General features: G+C 40.9%; 1 protein-coding gene across 1 annotated transcript in view; it reads left to right on the top strand.

Moving 5' to 3' along the window:
* Window positions 1–21558, top strand: part of PHEX (phosphate regulating endopeptidase homolog X-linked) — a 205415-nt gene that overhangs the window by 126312 nt on the left and 57545 nt on the right. Inside the window, exon 13 of the mRNA XM_008696482.2 lies at window positions 12950–13027. Coding sequence (XP_008694704.2) covers window positions 12950–13027 — 78 coding nt within the window. The remainder of the gene's footprint in view (window positions 1–12949; window positions 13028–21558) is intronic.

Raw genomic sequence — 21558 nt, 5'->3', positions numbered from 1 at the left:
AGCGGTGACCTTGGGAGGAGTTGGAAGCTCCTGCAAATGTTGCAGCCTGGAGTCCCCTCAGACCCAGGCCATCAGTAGTTAAAAATCACCTCCCAGGTGAATGCAGTAAGCAGCCAAGGGGCTTTTGGGTCCAGTTTTATTGAGCTATAACTGACATACATCACCGTATACGTTGAAGGTGTGTAGTATCATGGTTTGACTTACGCATACTGGGAAATGATTACCACGATAAGTTTAGTTAACATCCATTATCTCATATAGGTACAATTAAGAAAAAGAAAAAGAGAAAGAAAATTTTTTGCTTGTGGTGAGAACTCTTAGGTTTTACTCTTAACAGCTTTCCTATATAGCACACAGCAGTGTTAGCTATGGTCAGCATGCTGTACGTTACATCCCTAGTACACACTTATCTTGTAGCTGCAAGTTTGTACCTTTTGACAGCCTTCCTCTCAATGCCTCCTCCCTCCCATCCCCTGCCTCTGGTAACTACAAGTTTGATCTCTTTTGCTAGGAGTTTGGGGTTTTGTTTGTTTGTTTTTTTAGTTTTTTGGATTTCACATATAAGCGAGATGATACAGTATTTGTCATTCCCTGTCTGACTTATTTCACGGAGCATAATGCCCTCAGGGTCCATCCATGCTGTTGAAAATGGCAGGATTTCTTCCTTTATATGGCTGAATAATACTCCCGTATATGTATGCATATCACACCTTCTTTATCCATTCATCCATTGATGGACACTTAAATTGTTTCCATGTCTTGGCTATTACAAATAATGAGGCAGTCAAGTTTGAGAAGCAGAGCCCTATTGGAGTCGTACTGCTCAAACTTGAATGTGCACACCAGTCTCTTAGGAACCTTGTTAAAACGAAGATTTTTAGTAAGTTTGGTGTGGAGCCTGAGATCCTGCATTTCTAATAAGCCCCCAGGTGAGGCTGATGCCCCTGGACCATGAACCATACTTTGAGTACTGAGAGTATAGAGCAGGAGTTGGCAAACTTTTCTTGTAAAAGACCAGATAGTAAATATTTTGGGCTTTGCAGGCCATGTCAAGTTCACTCTTGTAGCATCAATGCAGCCATAGACAATATGTGGACAAATGGATGTGGCTGTGTCTATAAAACTTTATTGACAAAACCAGGCAGCAGCCAGAAGTGGGCATACACGCCGTGGCTGGGCTACCTGGTCTAGAGCTCTCTTAGTCTCAAGTTTTTGACCAACACCCTGCTGCTTACCTCTCTTTTTGGGCCAGATCTTGAGTAAGAATTAAGTGGTTTTAGAAGAGGTTACTCATTTGCTTTGCTGAATGATGAATAATTGATGATGACATTTAGGCTGCTGTTTACAAACAGCCCACATGGTCCCTTGGCTGTGTCTCATTGCTTTTCCTTGAGTATAGGTGGCCTTTCTGATTTCCTTCCCTAGACTGCCTTTTCAGAGGTAGATCAAAATAGAGCTAAAATTTGTTCCAAAACGTGACCCGTGGGCTTCCAGAATAAATAACCAGGGCTGAACTGTGGAGGCGGAGCCACTGTGGTGGATTTGGGTTTCATCCCTTTATCTGTCTTCCACCACTTACCCCTGGAGTTTACTCTCAAGGGATAGAGGCTGGTACTGTGGCTTTCGGAGAGGCAGAGAGCAACAGAGGACCTGGACCCATGCTGTTCACATTGACATACATCATACTCAGAAGTCTGGCAATTCTGGCAGCAGAAAGTTACATATTGCTGATGATATATTCTTACAGACAGACAATGCAGGACCAAATTGTGGGTTTGGGGGACCCAAATTTGGAACCATGTACTCTGCTCAGAAGGCCCATGTTCCATCTCATGGACTTTTTGGGTAAGGTCCAAACGTTCCTGGTCTGTTGCTTATGGTACATTTTTTTCATTTCTATCCCCAAAGCTAGTTAGGGCTGAGCTTTAGGAAAGTGGGTTTTTGTTTTGTTTTGTTGTTTTAAGCTGAGCCCAATGTAGGGCTTGAATTTATGACCCTGAGATTGAGACTGAGCTGAGATCAAGAGTCGAACGCTTAACTGACTGAGCCACCCAGGTGCCCCGCTTTAGGAAAGTTTTGAATTTAATTGGTTCAAAAGTGAAACTGGCTTTGTCTTTATGATAGTGCTTAAATCCCTAAGGGAGAGATGTTACCCCTCTTTCAAAATGGGAGGACAAAGGCCCAAATTCTTTAGGCCAGGGATGCTCATGATAGACTCCATTTCTCAGGGTGGTTTTTGCCAGTGGATCTCCTCTGTGAGATTGATAACCTTCTTTCTGGGTCCCCATTCCCTGGAACCTTCCTTCTACTGGTGAAATCTCTTTTATCTCATAACCTTGACTGGTCTGAAAAATAGATCCTCTGATATTTCTAGACGAGGAAACACTTTCTTGCCTTTCCTTTTCTGTTTTAAACTCCCCTCTTGGCCAACTCTTGGTCTGCCAGAGGCTCTCAGTGAAAGTTTAGTTCCATTGGTGTCCAGAACCAAAAGCTCAGTGCTTTGATTTTTAGGGAGGGATGGAAACTTCTTAAAGGTATACTTAAACTCTGTCTATCTGCATCTTGTCATTCTTATAGCTGAAAGGATTATTTGTCTGGGCATGTTGACTATGGTTACTGGTGCAGAGGTGGTCTGTATATTACACATTATTCAGTTCATTTGGATTTATAAAAGTGAGTCATATTCATATAATAGAATATTATTTTTCATCTCTCAAAAGATGGTATATGTTGGGAAAACATGGGCTTTTTGAAGTCAGATTAAAGCTAAAAGAATCTGGGTTAAGAGGCTGGTTTTGGCCATTAAGTGTCTGCGGGACTTGGGGAAGTTAATTACCCTTTCTGAGCCTTAGCTCCCTGAGCTGTGACATGGAGTGATCTGTACCTACCTGGTGAAGTTGAGGTAAAATTTAGATCTGATGAAGAAATGAAGCATTTAACCCAGTACCTGGCCCATAGTAGGAGTTCAGAAAAGAGCATTACTTTTGTTATTATTAAAAATGTTATTTCTGTTGTTACTAATTCATTTTGGCTCCAAGATTTCCTCTTTTAGGGTGACCTTTTCACAAAGTTCTTCTCTTCCCGTCCCTTCCCATCCCATCCTCTACATTCTTCTAGTGTTTTTTTCTTCCTTCCTTCCCTCCCTTCTTTCTGTATTTTGTTCTCCATATATGATCAACTGTGAACTCCTTGAGGACAGGAATGCAATTTGTTAAACTCTGTATCTCAACTCCTGCTAGACACAACAACATGGACGAATTGCACAGATGCACTGTTGAGTGAAAGAAGCCAGACACCAGGAGTACACACTTTTTTTTAAGTTCAAGAACAGACAAAACTTATTTATGGAGATAGAGGTCAGAATAGTGGTTATCTTGGGGTAGAGGTGTTACTGGCTGGTAGGGCACCCAAAGGAGCTTTCTGCGTGCTTATAAATGTTTTAGATCTTGTCTTGGAGGTACTAACACAGGACTGTGTGTGCATTTAAAACTTTGTTTTTGATTTGTACACTTAATATGTGTGTACTTGTGTATGTCACAGCTCACTAAAAATTTAGAAAGGTGTTTTCCAGTCTACAGTACTTATTTGGCAATTGTTGGTCATTCCATAAAAGGTTGAATTTCAATGGATGTTATGATGAAGAAAGTGGTCAGTCTTAATTGCCTTAGGACTATGGCCAAATTTTAAGACAGTTTTAATATATATTTTCAAAAACGTGGATGTCATAATATATATTTCAAAAAAGTGGATGTCATAATTAGATTTTGCACTGTTTTTCATAGCACTGCTTGAATCTTCACCTGGCTGTTGCAGAAAATAGAGATAATAGGGATAGCAGGACTTGTTATTTGGGACCGTTTGTGCAGGTGGAACAGAAGAGGGTGAGGGATACAATCCCATCCGATTGGTGAAAAACCTCATTTTTTCGTTGAGTCTCTACTGCTTCCACCTCCCTCTTCTCTTTCCCTCCCCTTGTCCTTTCATCAATCCTACTTCGAAATGAAGTCCGCAACTCTAATAGATTCTACTGACAATTGTGCGGCAATTCTGCCAGATGGCATTTGAATCTCGGGTGTTCTTTGAAAAATGAAAAGACCAAACACACGCACAAATAAATGAAGGTTGAATTAATCTTTATAATTAAATGGAATATTACCCCGCTATGACTGATTTTAGCTTTCAAACTGGATTGCATGCTAATTTTTCAGTGAACTGTAATTGTATTAACGTGGCTTTTTAGATGCTTCAAAGTACTTAAAATAGATTTTGCCAAGTTACTGAGAGAAAAGTTATTAGAACTTTTAATCTAAACATCTCTGAGATCTTGGGGGGGGTATATGTGTATCCTGACTTGTAGTTGCAAAGCATTTTCCAGTTGTCGATTAATTGTTTGTCCCTATCATCCTGGGATTTAGGTGGCATTGGCCAGAAATTAGGTTGAGTCGCAAGTGCCTGAGGCACATTCAGAAGTTGTTGGGAAAGATCATGTTGTTTTCTTCGTAAAGTACTCCTGTTGGCATAATAGTGGTGACTACTAGTGAGATGCCTAAGGAATATTGGAGGAGTGGATGGATAATACAATGTCAGGGGTTCTCAGAAGTGAGTCTGGAAGCCTTGGTAGGTATCACAGTCTAGAGTATCTAGCATTCTGGCGCAGACTCGAGAATACCCTCCCACACTGCTTCTTAACCCAGGGTGATATTGTACCCCCAGGGAACATTTGTCAAGATCTGGAGACATTTTTGGTCATAACTGTGAAGTGGGGAGGGGGAGGGCTACTGGCATCTAGTAGGTTGAGACAAGGGGTGCTGCTAAACATCTCACAATGCGCAGGACAGAACCCCACAAATGAGAATAGTTTGGCCCAAGTGTCATTGGTGCCAAGGCTGAGAAACCCTGCCTTATGGTAGTGCGGATTCCTGGATTGCAGCCCAGAGACGTTGTGACTTAGTAGGTCTGAGGTGGGTCCATGAATTTGCATTTTTCACAAGCTGCCAGGTCCTGCTGCTGCAGCCACCAGTCCAGGGACAAAGCTTTGTGAGAAGCCCTGAACTAGAGGGCTACAGTGTCGAAGGGACGAGCCATCTGACTGGGTAGTGGCCCTACAGCATCCCTCTCTTGTAGAAAAACTACATGACAATTCACGTTGGCCACATGTAATAATTCTGCATAGTTATCTCATTTGATCTTTGCCCCCACATTATGAGGGAGGTGATTGAAAAGCTTTTTACGCTAGTGAAGAATTGCTTATGGAAATGGAAAGAAAGGACTACAATACCCCCTCAACTGAACTGTTGATGAGAGAGTGGGATATGTTTATTTAAGTTAATCTCCGATTTGCCTGCCATTTAAATAAGTAATTTAATAAGTGAAGGAGGATTAAATAGCTGATCAAATTTACCTGAGAAATGTTAGGTGTTAGGGACTAGATGTTGCTTGTGCATTTCTAAGTCCTTTGAATCTTGACATTTGAAAATGATTTTTAATAATTTCTTTGTATTTTTTCTTTGATTTTTCCATGGTATTAATTCCTGCTTCGGGTTAATATTTTTATGCTGGCTCTGTTTTAAAATTCAGATATTTACCTCAGCAAAAGATGAAACATTACAAGTTGAGTCACATGTTTATATCTTGATGAAATTGTCCAAAAGCTTCTGCTTTGTCCCTTATTTTCCCCTTGCTATCTTTACTATTAGTTTTGAAAAATCTGGGAACCTTTATCTTGAAGAGGTGTTGGCAAACTACTTCTGCAGAGAGCCAAATAGTAAATATTTTAGGCTTTGCAGGCCCCGTGGTGTCTTTTGTGGTTACTCAACTCTGCAGCTATAGCCTGACAGGGGACAGAGACAAGTAAACAAATAAGCTTGGCTGTTGTAGAGGAAAAGTTTTCCAGTCTTTTGAGGCTTTCGAGGTCCAGTCCTTGAAGGCCTGTACATTCAGCTGACAAAAGATAGGTTAGCAAGAAAAAAAAGACAAAGTTTATTCCCTTAAGTAAGTGGGAGCTTACAGAAAGTGTAGTTCAAAGTGTAGCTCAAACCCCGCTGAAAATTTAGGGCTTATATACCATCTGAACAAGGGGTGTGGGTTAGGGTCTCAAGGGACAGTGAATGGTAGGAAATGACTAAGAAATATATGGGGGAAACTAATGGAGAGTAAAGTTTGTTTTAGTAAGGTCTGTTTATACAGTTTATCGTTTCTGGTTATAAGAGTCATTCCCTCTGGTATAGGAAGCCTCCCTGGAAGGAGAGTTATGACAGTGAAATTCCTCTAGAAGGCTCTCCTTTTAGGCAAATAAGGGGGATGCAGAGAAAGCGTCTTCCTGCTTCAGATGATTCTCAAATGCCTTCAATTCAAAATAATTCTTAGGCCATGGTGGCATATTCTGGACCCCTTCACTGTGTTCCAGTAAAACTATTTACAAAAACAGGTGGTGGGCTGATTTTGGCCTGTGGGCTCTAGTTTGCTGACCTGATGTAGAGCCCTGTATGGGGGAGACAGAGAAAAATATCATTTATTTTGGCCCATATAAAAGCATAACTACAATATAAGACTGTGTCAGCTCTTGGGCTTTTATCATCTTGTCTATGTCTGGACAAATGGATTTAGCTAACTGAGGCTTAGGACCTTCATTTGAGAAGGTCTGGCAGCTATTCTATTTACAAAAAGTTTATGAGCAGTTTACTGTATGTGAGTGAAAGTACAGAAAGACATCGATTTTTAAAAAAATCATATGACCTGGTCACTCTCCTATCCAGTTTTGAAGGGAGTATATGAGACTTGCCTCTATTTTTAAGGTAATAATGCCCCTACCTACCCTGAGGGGGATATTGTTGTTTTATGGATTAATCATAGGATGGTTTTGGGTTCTTAACTCTGTTGCGATTCCCTGCTCCATTTATTTACTAAGAAAACCCGAATGTTGGTTTCTTTCTTTGACGCTGTTGGGTGTAGTGCTCATCCAAGTGATATGACACCGGGGAAACGTTTAGTGCCACTCGGCCCAAACTACAGCTTACCCGTGCCTGCATAGTTCCCTCTTCTTCAGACTGGAAAAACTGCCCACCTCCAAGATATGTGAGTTGGTGTTTTCAGGAAAGGAGGAGGGATGGATGGAGCTGGTTTGTGATTTGGAAAGCTTCCTAGAAAGTTGTCTGTGTTTGGCGAGAAATGGGGATTGTCTGCTATACGGGGGCATTGCTAAGGCAGGATTTCGGATACAAGAGCTGAAGTCTGAGCACTCCTGTCTTCCAGCTCTTGTAAAATCACTACCGCGACTTGCACTTACAAAGCCTTCTGATTCGTGGGGGTGCTTAACTCCTCCTCCACCCCAGCATGATGCAGGAGCCTCTGAACCACACCCAAAAGCAATTTGCAGAATTCAGGTTTTCCACGACTCCCAATAAATCAGTGCCATTCTTACTGAGAAGATAAAATTTGATTTTTCAGATAAATGCGTTGTTATTATTTGTGGGATCCAGATAGCCCCAGAGGATATTAAAGCCTGCTCCCCAGGGCTAATTTTCATCAATACCATCAGCTCTGCTTCGGATAATATCTCCAGCCAAGGCATCTACACTAGTCAATCATTTGTTTGGTATTATGAAAACTGCCATTGTTTTGAAGGATAGTGTAATTCATGTACAGTCCCCTGAACCTTCGGATATGCTTAAAGCTCAGAATTTTGATTGATGTTTAATAGTTATTACAGAACTCATCAGAGAAAATGAGGCCTCAGTGTGGTTAAGCCTGACTGAAGCTTTCAAAGCCATTGCAGGCTTATGAAAGTCGTGCTATAAATTGTTTGTAGAAGGGCAATTGATCATCAGTTTCCTTTTTTTCTTATGTTGGTTAAATTAATAGAAAAGAAAATAATATGCTAAGAGACTTAACTAGGTGGCGGAAACACAAAGCTGTTTAATTAAGTGATTAAAGCGATCCCTTTGATGTAATACATGCAAGACATTTGAGAATTTACCTGACTCTCCTAAACAGCCAAGTCGGTGGGAATTAAAACAAATGAGCTTTCCATCTTGCTTTCTGCCAATCAGCTTAATACTAAGTGGCTTTGGAAATTCAGGAGTAAAGCCGTCATCATAACCAGTCTTTAAATCACTTTGGTCATCTGTGTAAAAATTAGACACTGTTTCATTGTCACAGCCAAATAAAGCAGAATTATGTTTCGTTCTGTGCTTGCCGCCAGCACTATCAAGTTGTAGTGTACCTTGTGGAAAGTTCTGGGAAGGAGGGGTGACTTGAGTGTTTAAATCTCATTGTGTTTTTAAATTTCCGACATTCCCTGTTTTTCTGAGTTTATTTGTGGTAGTTATTCTCTCTCTCTCAGTGTAATAATCCTCACTTTATGAACTCTCTGTTGTCTCCATAGAATGAATTGTAAGCTTTTAGAGCTCTAGCCCTAACACTTCAAGGCAAGGAGTAAACTCCTAAGCAATTAAGATTTGTGGTATGTACATGTTGGTAATAGCAAAGAACAAAACAAAAACACAGAGTAGCTAAAAATGCATGCATATGTGCATACACGTTCACTCCCCTACGCCGTTCCACATGAATCAATTTGGCAAGCATTGTTGAGCGTTTACTGTGTACTATGCCCTATGCCACCAGTTGAGGCAATTCAATGAACAATCTACTCTCACTGAATTATCTGTATCAACGCAGCAAACTATGGCTCTTGGGCTGTATTTGACATGCTGCTTATTTTTGTATGGCCCACAGCTAAGAGTGGATTTAACATTTTTAAATGGTTTAAAGAAATCAAAAGAAGAATGTATCATGATACATAAAAGTTATATGGGATTCAGATTTTAGTGTCTGTAAGTAGAGTTTTATTGGAACACAGACATAGCCATTCATGTATGTGTTACCTACAGCTCCTTTCCTCGGTACAGCAGCAGAGTTGAGTAGTTGGATTAAAGACCATATGGCTGGCAAAACTGAGAATATTTACTAAGTGGTCATTTACAGAAAAAGTTTGCTCACCCTTGATCTGGGTGATTCAACTTTTCCTTTCCGAGTTCCTTTATTATTCCAGTACTTCTTTCAGCTCTCTCTCATTGTATTTGTATTAGAACTAAATTTTTAAAAAAATTTATTATTTATTAGAGAGAGAGAGAAATAGAGGGAGAGAGAGAGAGAGAATGAGCAGGGGGGAGGAACAAGGGGAGAGGGAAAAGCAGGTCCCCTGCTGAGCAGGGAGCCCAATGTGGGGCTTGATCCCAGGACCCCGGGATCATGACCCAAGCCGAAGGCAGGTGCTTAACCGACTGAGCCAACCCAGGTGCTCCCCAAATCTGTCCTTTTTAAAAAATAGATTCCTGGAAGTGGACCAGGGAATTTGTTATATGCCACTGGCCAGAATCTCCTTCAGTAGCCAGTCCTAGCTGGAAAGGAAGCTGGGTGATGCAGCTATTTTCCGTTTGCTCCATTGTCACCCTGAGCAGAATTGGGGTCTGATACTAAGAGAAGGAAAGGAGAATAGATATTGGGGAGACAATAGGCAGTATTTGCTTCAGAGTAGTAAGTGCTTTGCCCAAGGTCACAGAGGTAGTGTTGATCAACAGTGGCTTGAGCCTCTTCCCTTGAGGAAGGAGGTTTGGTTGTGATGTGCAGTCCGTTTCCACAAGTTTGTGGGAATAAGGGATGGAGATGCGTGCAGTGGTTACGGAAATCTCTGGAGTTTTTGATCAGCCACAAGCAGCCTAGGATATATTGCTTGCAGAATATGATACGCAGTCCCTTTTCTGTTTATAGCATTCTTCTCTCAGTATTTGCCCTGGGACTTGCCTTTCCTTCTTGTCCATGTAACCAACCCAGGGGGTAATTAATTGCAGACCTCTCTCACCAACACTTTAGCCCTTCAACAAGCCATCAGACTGTTGGTGCTTCACTCATCTCATTCATGAAAAGTTAAAAAGTGATGTAATCACTCTTTGCCTTCAAGGGTGTATCAGAGTTCCTGCAGGAAAGTGAATGCCCATCTAAGTATATCAAGCAGGAAGCTGTTTAATACAGGGAATTGGGGGCTTATGCAATCACTGGGAGGGCTGGTGAGTGAAGGGCCCAATCTCCCAGTGCAGTGCTGCCCGCACACAGAAGGGGTCTCCTCAGGAGACTGCCTGAAAGCTTCCGGCAGAGTCCTCTGTCTGCTGTCTGCACATGCCTCTGTGTCTGCCCATAGCTGCCAATGCAAGTGAAGAAATGGTGTCTCCTCTTCTACCTTTCCAGTCTCCTATGAGTGCTTCTCACTGGCAGATGCTGACCTGGAGCCATGCCCCATGGGATTTCTGGAGGTGGAATTCTGAAGCTTCTCAGGGAAGAATCTAGAATGGTGTGGGGTGGGATAATGTGGAACTGACAACGGACTGTCTGACAGAAGGACATTTGAGTTTGAACGGGGGCATACATCTTCCCCCCATACATATGGGGAAGAAGAGCACTGTGTCCAGATGTTGGCCATGTTGCTACTAGTATTATTACCTTATTCTATCTATGTGTCCTTGGGAGATGAATTTAGGGATCCTTTGTATCTCTCTGCTGGCTCTGTTCAGGTCATGGTATTGCTAAATAAATAATAAAGAGGATTCAGTGACCCGCATGTACAGTGTAAAAGGTAATACATTCTGCAAAGCACCATCGTGCAGTGGGGGTCCCAGAGTATGAGGTTTGAAAAACAATGCATAATTCATCAGCGTGCTCCAGAAAGAGCAGTGTTCAGAAAACAATTGTGGATGACTCAGCTTATATATTTCTTCATTTTGGGGGTAACTATCTGGAGCTCTTTATTTGCTCTATGTTATACGTATGACTTGTGGTGAGCTCATTAGATACACTGAGAAATTAAGTACAATGAGGGAAATGATACAATGGTCTTGAAATAAGGTAACTTATAGACATATGAGGTATTGTTTGGTATTGGGGAAGAGTCATAACTGCTAGTTACCTGCTATCTAGGTCACATCAGGCTTTCAGGGTAACTCACAGGGTTTTGAAGGCAGAATTTGATCTGTGCTATATTTGAGTCTGGAACAGCAAAACCCATTATGACTGTGTCCTGTGGCACTTGTAAAATCCTCTCTGAGTCTTGAGTTTCAGGTTTCTGCTGATATTTAATATTTGAATTATCTCAAGAAGATAAGGAAAACATACTATTTTATTCCATTTATTTGTTTGGTGACGAAAATCGAAAGGGACTGAAGGAAAGAACTCATTACCTAGAGCAGTGTGCAGAGGTCCCTGGTTTTGCTGTGTTGGAATAAAACCAACGTGGTTGGGGCTGCCTGGTGTCTTCTGTTGGGTCTTCTGGAGGCAAAGCTGGAGGTAAAGATGCCTGTGCAAGGGGTTTAGGGTTTATTCAGCAAGGGTCCCAAGAGAGAGAAGCAAGGGCTGGGGGCGGCCAGCCAGGGGAAGGTAAGAGACTGGCAAGGGTGTGACTTCAGGGGAAGTCTCAGACAGCCTGATCATTCAGGGGACCTCTGGAGTACAAATTATTCTGCACAATTTGTCCTTAATGGAGGCAAAGGAGCAGAGAGGACTCCCGCTAAAGTCGGTCATTGGCTGAAGGCTGCTGGGGTGGGTGGGGGTGGGGATGGGATCTGAAGGCAGATAAACTCTCAGGAACTGTTTCTTGCTGGCTGGGGGCTCCGGTAGCCCTAGGGCAGACCTTCGAAGAGTCTGAAGTGCTAGCCATTAGAAAATAAAAAGAACATTAGATGCTGGGGAAGGCTGTACCGAAGCAATAAAAGGGATCCCAGGGGGATCTGGGCAGACCCTCCCTACCGTGTACTTACTCTTTGAGTAAGCCACCCTTTTGTTTTTATGAAACCCAGAATCTGGGGAGAGGAAAGACACATTTTCACATGGAACTGTAAAGTTTCTCCAGAGCGAGAGTTGGCAAACCTTTTCTGTAAAGGGCCGGGTAGTAAATGTTTGAGGTTTTGTGGGCCACAGGGTTTCTGTTCCAGCTACTCAACTCTCCCCTTGTGGTACAAAAGCAGCCACAGATTACACGTTAAATGGGTGGTCTTGACTGTGTTCCAATACAAGTTTATAGAGCCGGAGGTGGGGTGGGGAAGAGAGGGGACGATAGATTTGGCCCAGGGGCCATAGTTGGTGAGTCCCTGCTGTGCAAGCTCCTCGTATGTGCCTAAGGTGATTTTTTTCCTTCATCCATCCCTTTATGCTACAGAACACAGGGAGTCAGTAGTCTGTCTATCAAAAGAATATAACGTCATGGCACATCTTAAGTTAGCCTGGACCCCCTACTTCCAATCTTTCTGGCATTCTAGCCGTCATTCTCAGTGTTGCGTGGTAATCTTGCTGAAGGGTGACTTATTTCATTTTACTCCTGCGAAAAACATTTCGTTCTATCTGTCAAAGAAAATATGGACTCTTCGCATGGCATTCAGGAATCCCTATGAACTGGCCCAAACCAGTTTTCCTATGTATGTCTACTGCTTTCCCCTCCTAGCGCTTTCTAGCCCAGCTACAGCAAGCTGCTGCCCATCTCTGTGCGATGACCTTCCTTTCCAGCTCCCTGTCTTTGTCCTTATGCTCTCCTCCAATGTCCTTCCTCTCACCTCTGCATTTTGAAATCCCACCCATTCTCGAAAACAGTTTGGTCCTCTTTGTTAAGCATTTTCCTCATGAGGAATTAGTCTCTGCTCTGGAATTTGATGACAGAATTGTCTTTCTTTTGAAACCTTTGTTTTATTTATTTTTACTATGTATTTGTTTGTACATTCACTATTATTGTTAGTATATTGAGGGCAGGGACTTAATTAATTTTTTTTTCTTTTGCATTTCACAGTGGGTTGCGTTTACTAGACACTCAGTAAAGAGAGTTTTCAGATGAACATTGTGTCCTACATTGTGTGATTATTAATGATTTAAGTGCTGAAACTCTGACCTCATTTTTCTCTTTCCTTTTTTATAGGCAAGAGCTGTTTTGGCAAAAGTTGGCTATCCTGAGTTTATAATGAATGATACTTATGTTAATGAAGACCTCAAGGCAGTAAGTGCAAAATATACTGTATTTTTGTTTTTTGGCAACTTTTACTGGCCTCATGCCTTTCAACTAACCCAAGTCCAAGCACTTAAACCGGGTAGTGCCAGAAAGCACCAACTTTTGATTCATCCCTTGGCTAGATATGAGCCTCAGTGTGCCAGGTGTATCACAAGATTTAGAGCAGATTCAAAATAAAGGAAGTGTCAGAAAGATTGCATAGCTGAGTGGGTACCATAAAGCACATGGACCTGGATTCAGTCTGGTTTGATCATAAAGGAAAGAATTAAGCAAACTGAGTATTTTACAATTAGTGGGCATGTTCTAGTGTAAAACACATGATGTTTGTTGTTAAACATTCTTTATGTGCTTCATTCATACTAAATGACTAATAATAAATCTGCCTGCTGGGAGTTAACTTCATTAACCTTTATGAGTGTTTTGGCAGATTAAGTGCATATACATATGACTCTATAATTTATTGTGAGTTGGACTGTATATTTGCAGAAACTTACTGATGGAGGAATAGTAATAATTCTTTTGTGTTCTGATATTTTGGGACATATATTTTCCAGTAGATACATTCATTACAGGCCTTTCTAATCACAACCACTGTTACTTCCTTTCCTACAAATAGTTCTGATAAAGAACTTTTCTTCTTCACAAAACCCCCCTGTTTTTACCATTCACTACTTTTTCTTGAAAGGGTAGTTTTTTAGAGTTTAATAAGTAAGGTTCTGAGATGTAGGTCTTTCCTGAAATTGTGGTTTGACAAGTCACATATCTAAAAGTAGTCCTAGATTTGCAGATGAACATCAGAATTTTATAAGATTATTTAAAAGTGAGAGAAAGCTTTCATTATAAAGTTTCTCCACTGGTCTGAGATATGGCCTTCCAAAGGATTGCTCCAGCTGCTCTGCAGGAGAGTAATATGCTTCAACCCATCTTATACATTGTTTTGATGCTGAAAAATCTCAGTATTATTATGATAATTAAAAATACTGACACACTTGACACATATGTATATTGTATTGTAACCTCCACAGTAATCCTGTGAAGTAGATGGCGTTTATACCCATTGTGCAGAAAAGGACGTAGAGACTGAAAGACGTTAAGTGATTTCCTCAGTGTCCTACATAGTGTCAGAGCCAGGACTGAAATCTGGGCCCAGAAAGCTCTGCCTTTAATTAGAGCAGCGGTTCTGCAAGGTCCTCCTCAGGCACCTGCCCCGGAGGAAGAGTAGTGGGTTTGAAGAATTGGTGGGACCTGCTTTCCCAGAGCTGGTTGGGAGAGGAGAAGAAAAGAGGGGAGGCCATATTGTCAAGTGGTTAAGAGCACAGGCCTTGGAGTGCTTCTGCCTTTTCCACTTACTATTTGTTTGATATTGTGCAGGTTCAGTTAGCTTCCCTTTGGTTGTTGGGTATTGGTTTACAAGCTCCTCAGGAGCTTCCTGAAGGTAATCTGAAACCAGCCCCTGTGCTTAGAGGGCTGGGAGAGACTGAAGAAAGAGGCACTCCAGGTTGGTAGGTGGTAGGTTTCATAAGCCAAGGGAGCTTACATACAAGGGCGGCAAGACGAGTGGATCCCCGCACCTGCCCGCCAGATTTTAAAAGTTTATATAGAGGCCATAACTAGGTTCAGTCATGTATACTGTGCAGCTGTTCCCCACACCACATCCCTATCTCAAGGCTGTGTCCTCGGAGCAGCCCCTGGGAGTGGGAAAGGCAAGCAGAACCCACATTCCTGGGAATAAGGGGTGGGGAGCTTCTGACGGCCCAGGTCCAGCTCACAGGTCAAGTTGTAGTCAAGTCTTCGATGGCCTTCTCCAACACTCAGTACTGGAAATAATAATAACCAAGTCTTGGTATTGTTGGGAGGATTAAATGAGAGTATATAAATGTGAAAGCCCCTAACATCGTGTTCTGGCCCGTAAGTAGGTTCCTTGTAAGTGATAGCTGTTACTTTGTGGATCAGTGGGAGAACGATTGCTGCTGAGAAGAGCATCACTGGGGCACAAAATGCCTTAGAAGGAGAGCCTGGATGAGATTGGCAATTATTCCAAGTCAAGGATGCGGATGGGAAGGTGTGAGAGGCATTTTGGTGTAGTGGTTATGAACACGGACCCTGGAAACAAGGTGCCTGGAGTTAAATCCCTAGTCTGCCGCTTACTAGCCGTGTGACCTTGGGTAGATTATATAGCCTCTCTGTGCCTCAGATTCCTCGTATTAGAATGGAGTTGAGAGTAATAACCCCTCCCTTATAGGGCTGCTGTGAAGGTCAGATAAGGTAACATATTTAGCATATTGAAAACTGACCCAGGCACACAGTAAGCACAATCTAAGTGTTAGTTATGACATCTTCAATTTGTACATAAGAGATTATTTTGGTGTGGAAAAGTCATTATAAATTGACCCGTGCAGGATCCAGGTGCCTCAAATTGATTTAAGAGGCTATACGGGTGGAGCAGCCTCAAGCGTTAATCAAGTAAGATAGCACTCAGGGCTTGCTCACAGTATTCAGTTGATCAGGTTTTGTTGGCAGTCTGCTCTTCTCTAAAGCGAGTGCCCAAAAATGAGTACTCGCTGAATGCAGTATCTTTTGTGAAAAGTAACCAGATGCCAGACAGGCTGCAGTATTAGGTGGGTTTCCTTGTTTCTCCAGGGTCTGAACTGAAGCCTTTACACACCAAGATTTTTAAGCACTTTTGTCAAGAAACAGCTTTTGACTCACAGCCAGAGTAGACGCAGTTGCACCCAAGACTTTCTAACAGTTTAAAAAAGCAGATGGTGAAAAAACATCCAAATACTGAGTTAAAATACATTTGTGTTCAGAAATGGATAGAAGAAAGGAATAAAACCCAACCTGAATATAGGTAAAGGATGCTTGACGTGATAGACAGTAATAGCGTCGCCAAGGTGAATAGCAGTGGGACTGAAGTATTACTGGTGTACAATAAGGCTGTGTTTTCAGTTTTGAGAAACACGTAGATAAGGACTACTATAGGGTTTGTGAGAAATTTCTGGTAATACAAGCTCTGAGCGTGACAGGCTGTTAGAAATGAAAAACAGTTTATTTGACGCAAGCGAAGATATGCTTCATCCGGCAGAAAGGCGAAAGGAAAGAGGATAGAGATTAGGTAACGGATCAGATGAAGGTCAAGGAGAAAGGCTGAAGACTGAAGTTGGGCTCATGTGGAGATAAGAGCAAATGGAAAAGAACTTCGAGGCAAATGTAAAGAATTAGAGAAAAAAATTTTCCGCCTCTGAGATTGACAAGGTAAACCGAGATACCCAGCCAAGTATTTCTGAACAACAATCTTAACTTTGAAAAGAGCAGGAAGAGAGGAGATGCCCTTTGTGGGAACCCCTGGTAGCATGTGGGGAGAATCTACTGGTTAGCTTTAAACACATAGGCGTCAGTCCATTTTCAAATTAGCCTTACAAAGTGTTCCTTCATTGATCCTTCATGAAAATAGACTCAAGAGTGAGTTGATGCCAGTTGTGGAAATGTTGTTGTATTAGTTAGGAAAGCCAGAACCACACTAGGTATTTCAAAGAGAGGAGATTTAATAGGAAGAGGGGCTGAAGATCCTTCCAGCATCATTGTCAAAAGAAAGAGGAGAGAGAATAAAAGAGAACAAACAGCATCCTTTCCTTTTCTGCCACCTGCTGATTTCACCCAGTGCCTCCTGCTGGCAGGAAGCCAACTGGCACTTGGCCCTGGGAAATAAAGTTTTTGGATTCCCTGCCCCATCGTTCTAGAACAGAGTAAAGTGGGTGGGCATGTAGCTGAGAGACAGTAGGTAAGTAATTGGCCCCACTAGGTATTTCACTCATTCTTGTGGAAGCCAGTGGAGAATGGTAAGGGCTAAAGTCAGAGTCCCAGCTGGCCTCTATTTACTTAGAAGAATTGGATCTGGGTACTTTTTCAGAGAATATCAGTGTTTCTGGTGAGTAAACATATCAATATACACATAGAGATATACATGTGTGAACCTGCATAATATTCTCTGGGGTGGGTCTTGGTCTGCTCTAGCTAGTGGAGTGTGTGTGTGTGTGTGTGTGTGTGTGTGTGTCGGTGACGAAGAGTGCTACTGCCACTGTGCAGGAATGAGGTGATATTTAGGTGACATGCTCCAGAAAAACAGGTTGCTGAAATATTGAAGTAATTCTGTACAATAGGTAAAGAAACAAAATAAAACATTGTCCTAAGTTCGACCAAGTTATCTCTGGCCACCATGGCCCAGAAGAGCCAAGAGTGGGCACTGGAGGGGAGTGCCCTGGTGCCTACCAGCCTTCTAGCCTGTCTTCCGTAACTCCCACATGCTGGCCTCCATCTCGAGTGTTCCCTTCGCAAGAGCAGACCGAGTCGTCCCCTGTCCCCCAGTGGTGGCTACAGGGCATCTGATTCCTTGGTGGTGTGCTAGCTGGCACTCCTCAGAGTCGCCGTTAGGTGGCTGCTTGGGGGAACTGCATCATCCACAGTGTACCATATATGTAAGTTGTTAAACAGTTTGAACATTGTCTCTATGTAGGTATGTATATATGTACACACACAGAACACTTATGGACAAAGCTGTCTAAATGCAGCAGTTCTGCATATTACTTTGCTATAAATAAGGGAAAACATAAGTATAAAATCTGAATTCCATTAAGTTTTTAGAAAATTCTGTGAGTGCCTAACATAAAATCTTTCCTACATATACTCAGATATATCTCTGAGTATCTTTAAATGGATTTAACTTAAAAAAGTGTTCTAGAATCTCTTTGTCCTATTGGCTCACGTATTGTCTTATCAACATGTACTTATCCTATAGAGAAGCCGAAAGCATTTCCTTGTTCTGCCCTTACTACATGTTCCTCACCTTTGAGGGGTGGTAACAGCTTTATCCCTTTATACCTTCAGTCTGTGACACTTGATGCTTGGTATCCTGGATAAGATTTCCAGGAAGAGAAATTCACATTCCCCTGAATTTTAGGATCTGGACGGCTATTCCTAGGAAATGACATGAGAGCCCCAGTGAGTTTCCCAAAGATCACCAAATTGAAAAGTCAGGAGATGTAAGTGTTTGGAAGTCATTATCAACTTGACCTACATTTTCACCAGTAATAGATAGCACAAGAGGCTTTCGAGCCAATTATTGTCCCTTGCAGAGTTTAAACATTTTTTTTTGAAGATTACAGGTGGTTTTCAAATATTCATGTGCATTTGTTCTTGTTGCTATCTCCACAAGTGGAACTTTCCCAATGGTAGCTGGGTTTCATAGTTGTTTTTCTTCCGTTCAAAGGCCTGTTGAAATATTTGCACTTATCAAAGTACTATCACATGGTGGAAAATTTGGGCAAGAGAGGAAAGGCATGAAAAAGCACCCATGATATTGGTACTGGAACATAATAATACATACTTCTGTTTCACCATGTTATCTTGTCTTTCTATTTTTGTATTGCTGAAATTGACGCTTATGCATAATTTTGTATATTGACCTTTACCATTAACCCGTTGTTTTGGCCTTGTCTTCCCTAGCCTAATTAGCATTATTTTAATAGCTATATGATGTTAAGTAAACTACTATCATTTATTTAATCACTGCTTCTCTTCCCACCCTTAATTCTTACCTTCACCTCCTCTCCCTGTACTGTTTCTGTCCAGTCACCGTTTTTTTTTATTAGGACCAGTGAAGGGAACATCGAAGTTAGGAGCCTCATGATTTGAACTGTATGGCTTTGCCAAGTTCCATAATCTCTTCACCTCTTTTCCCCATCTATCATTTGGGAATATACAGGGGCTGGTCCTTCCCTACCCCCAAACACTTAACTCATGTCACAGGAAAAAGTAAAATTTTATCCCCATGTTACCTATGATTTCCATTAAATAAATGGAATAGATCAATTAAATTAGGCTAAGAAATAGCAAATATTCTGTTTAATAATTAAAACAATCTTAAAATTGTCCTTCTAAATAAAGATAAGCTGTTGGCAAATTGTAGTTACTTGCCTCTGAGTTTTCCTCCCCATGGTTATTTTTATGGCAATGATAGGACCTTATTTATTTTAAAGTATTTTTTTTACTCGGGACTCTTCTTTTTAAGGAAATTTTTGGATGGCTTTCCATTTAATGTCTATAGAACAACCTGAATATCAAGGTTTTTTTTTTTTTCTCCAAATGGAACAGTTAAGTATCACAATTAGCAAACTCTTCGAAAAGTAACAACTGACTCCACTGATATTACCAAAAAGAAAAGTTAATATTTTTGAAGGGAATTCCTTTGAGAGAATTTCCCAGAAAGTGTTGTGAACCCAAGAGCGTATCTGAATTTTTCATCAGTTACACTCATATTCTGAAGGTTCTGTCAGAGCTGTCTTGGGAACAAAAGCTAAAAAAAGGCTAAGGGTTGAACAGCGGACACATCTTTTAACTGTATGACCCAGGAATGCATTAGGATGTTAGTTAAGGTTGCTTGTTAAAACAAGGAGCTTACTCTGTTTCTTCTGAGGTTGAGTATAAACGATTTTTAAATACAATTAATTGTAGGTTTTTATTTTGAAGCATCTCAAACATTGGAAAAGTATGTAAAGTTCTATTTCGAACACCTCTAGCTTTAACAAATATTAAACATTGCTGTATTAGCTTTATATAATGCATGTACACATTGGAAATGAATAAGATACATTGGAAATTCTTTTTGTAATCCGCCTTGACCTAATGTCCTTTCTTCCTGCTTACCTCCTTTCCTAGATATAAACACTATCTGAAATTCAGTGTTTATTATTTCCATGTATTTCTTTATGCTTTTGCTATATAGGTATGTATCCATTAGCAACATACAGTGTCATTTTACATTATTTATTTATTTTTTGGTTATTCTAGCTCCTTTATTATTTTTTTATAATAATATTTTTATTATGTTATTCACCATACAGTACATCCCTGGTTTTTGATGTAAAGTTCGATGATTCATTAGTTGCGTATAACTCCCAGTGCACCATGCAATACGTGCCCTCCTTACTACCCATCACCGGTCTATCCCATTCCCCCACCCCCCCTCCCCTCTGAAGCCCTCAGTTTGTTTCTCAGAGTCCGTAGTCTCTCATGCTTCATTCCCCCTTCTGATTACCCCCCTTTCTTTATCCCTTTCTTCTACCGATCTTCCTAGTTCTTATGTTCCATAGATGAGAGAAATCATATGATAATTGCATTTTACAGGATTTAAAACTTTAAATTCACTCATACATACAACGTGCCTTATTCACTTAGCATTGAGATTATTTCATGTTCATGCATACATACCATTCTTTTAATCTGCTCTATTATTTTCCATTATGGAACTATATCACAATTTATTTATCAGCCACCCCCCTCCCCTGGCAAGAGGCTTGAAGGAGGGACAACTTAAAAGTCATAGCTTTATAACTGGTTGGTCAGGTAGAACACCAAAGATGCCAGGAATTGCTACTTGCATTCCTGCCTTTAGTTATTTTGCTCCTTCCTTTATATTTTGGCCTGACTCCCCTAGAAAGATCAAGATGAATCATTAACAAAAGTTACTCCACAGACATAATGAGTATCCATCTGTATGTTAGGGAAGAGATAAACGTGAGCCAGACGTTGGCCAACAAATAGGTGATTGTCAAATCTGCAGCCATCAAGTTGTATGTGTGTATTCATATTTATAATGTAGTGCCTGTGGGTTTCACATGCACGTTTGCTCTATTTTAATTTTTGCTTCTTAAAGAGTATGGTTTAAATTTACAAAAAAATTACAGCTAGTAAGATTTTAATTACTCTTGGTTATTTGCTTATTCAAACATGTATTTTTTCTTATTTTATTTGCCACAGTAGTATATATTTTTAAAGATTTTTATTTATTATTTGAGAGAGAGATGGCATAGAGGGAGAGTGAGAGGGAGAAGCAGACTCCCCGCTGAGCAGGGAGCCCGATGTGGGACTTGATCCCAGGACCTGAGATCATGACCTGAGCCCAAGGCAGACACTTAACTGACTGAGCCACCCAGACACCCCAGTAGTATATGTTCAAACCAAAGAATTAGCCATCACTACATCCTATTGCTTTTACTGTTACACAGATATTATTTGCAAAATTTAAGTTAAGTACTGCTAGTTTTGTAGATAGAATGCCTAGAGAGTTCAAACCGTTTACCATTCTCCTAAAAAAAAGAAAAGGAACTCAGGAATTATTTATGTCTGTTTCCCTATTTCAATACACAAATTGTTGTGACGCATCAACTTTCTGTTTTTCTATGCAAGCTGTAATCTATGATTCGCCTCTGTAATTTCATTAATTTTTAGAGACCAGAGAATTTTTTGAGTGGTAATAGACAAATTCTGTTAATAATGATATGATTCTAGTGACTCCATTGTGCTTAGCGGGGAAATAAGTCTCTGAATCACTTTCATTGTTTTCCCTTCATGAACAAATGCTGATTACAGTAAATTGGATTTTAACATTTGACTAAATCATCATCTATAAGCTAAATGAGGTTTTAGTTGACTAAACTGAATGTTATTAGAAGAACCTATGT

Source organism: Ursus maritimus (assembly GCF_017311325.1).
Source record: "Ursus maritimus isolate PB19 chromosome X unlocalized genomic scaffold, ASM1731132v1 scaffold_X1, whole genome shotgun sequence".
Lineage (NCBI taxonomy): Eukaryota > Metazoa > Chordata > Mammalia > Carnivora > Ursidae > Ursus > Ursus maritimus.
This window is presented reverse-complemented; position numbering and strand designations above follow the sequence as displayed.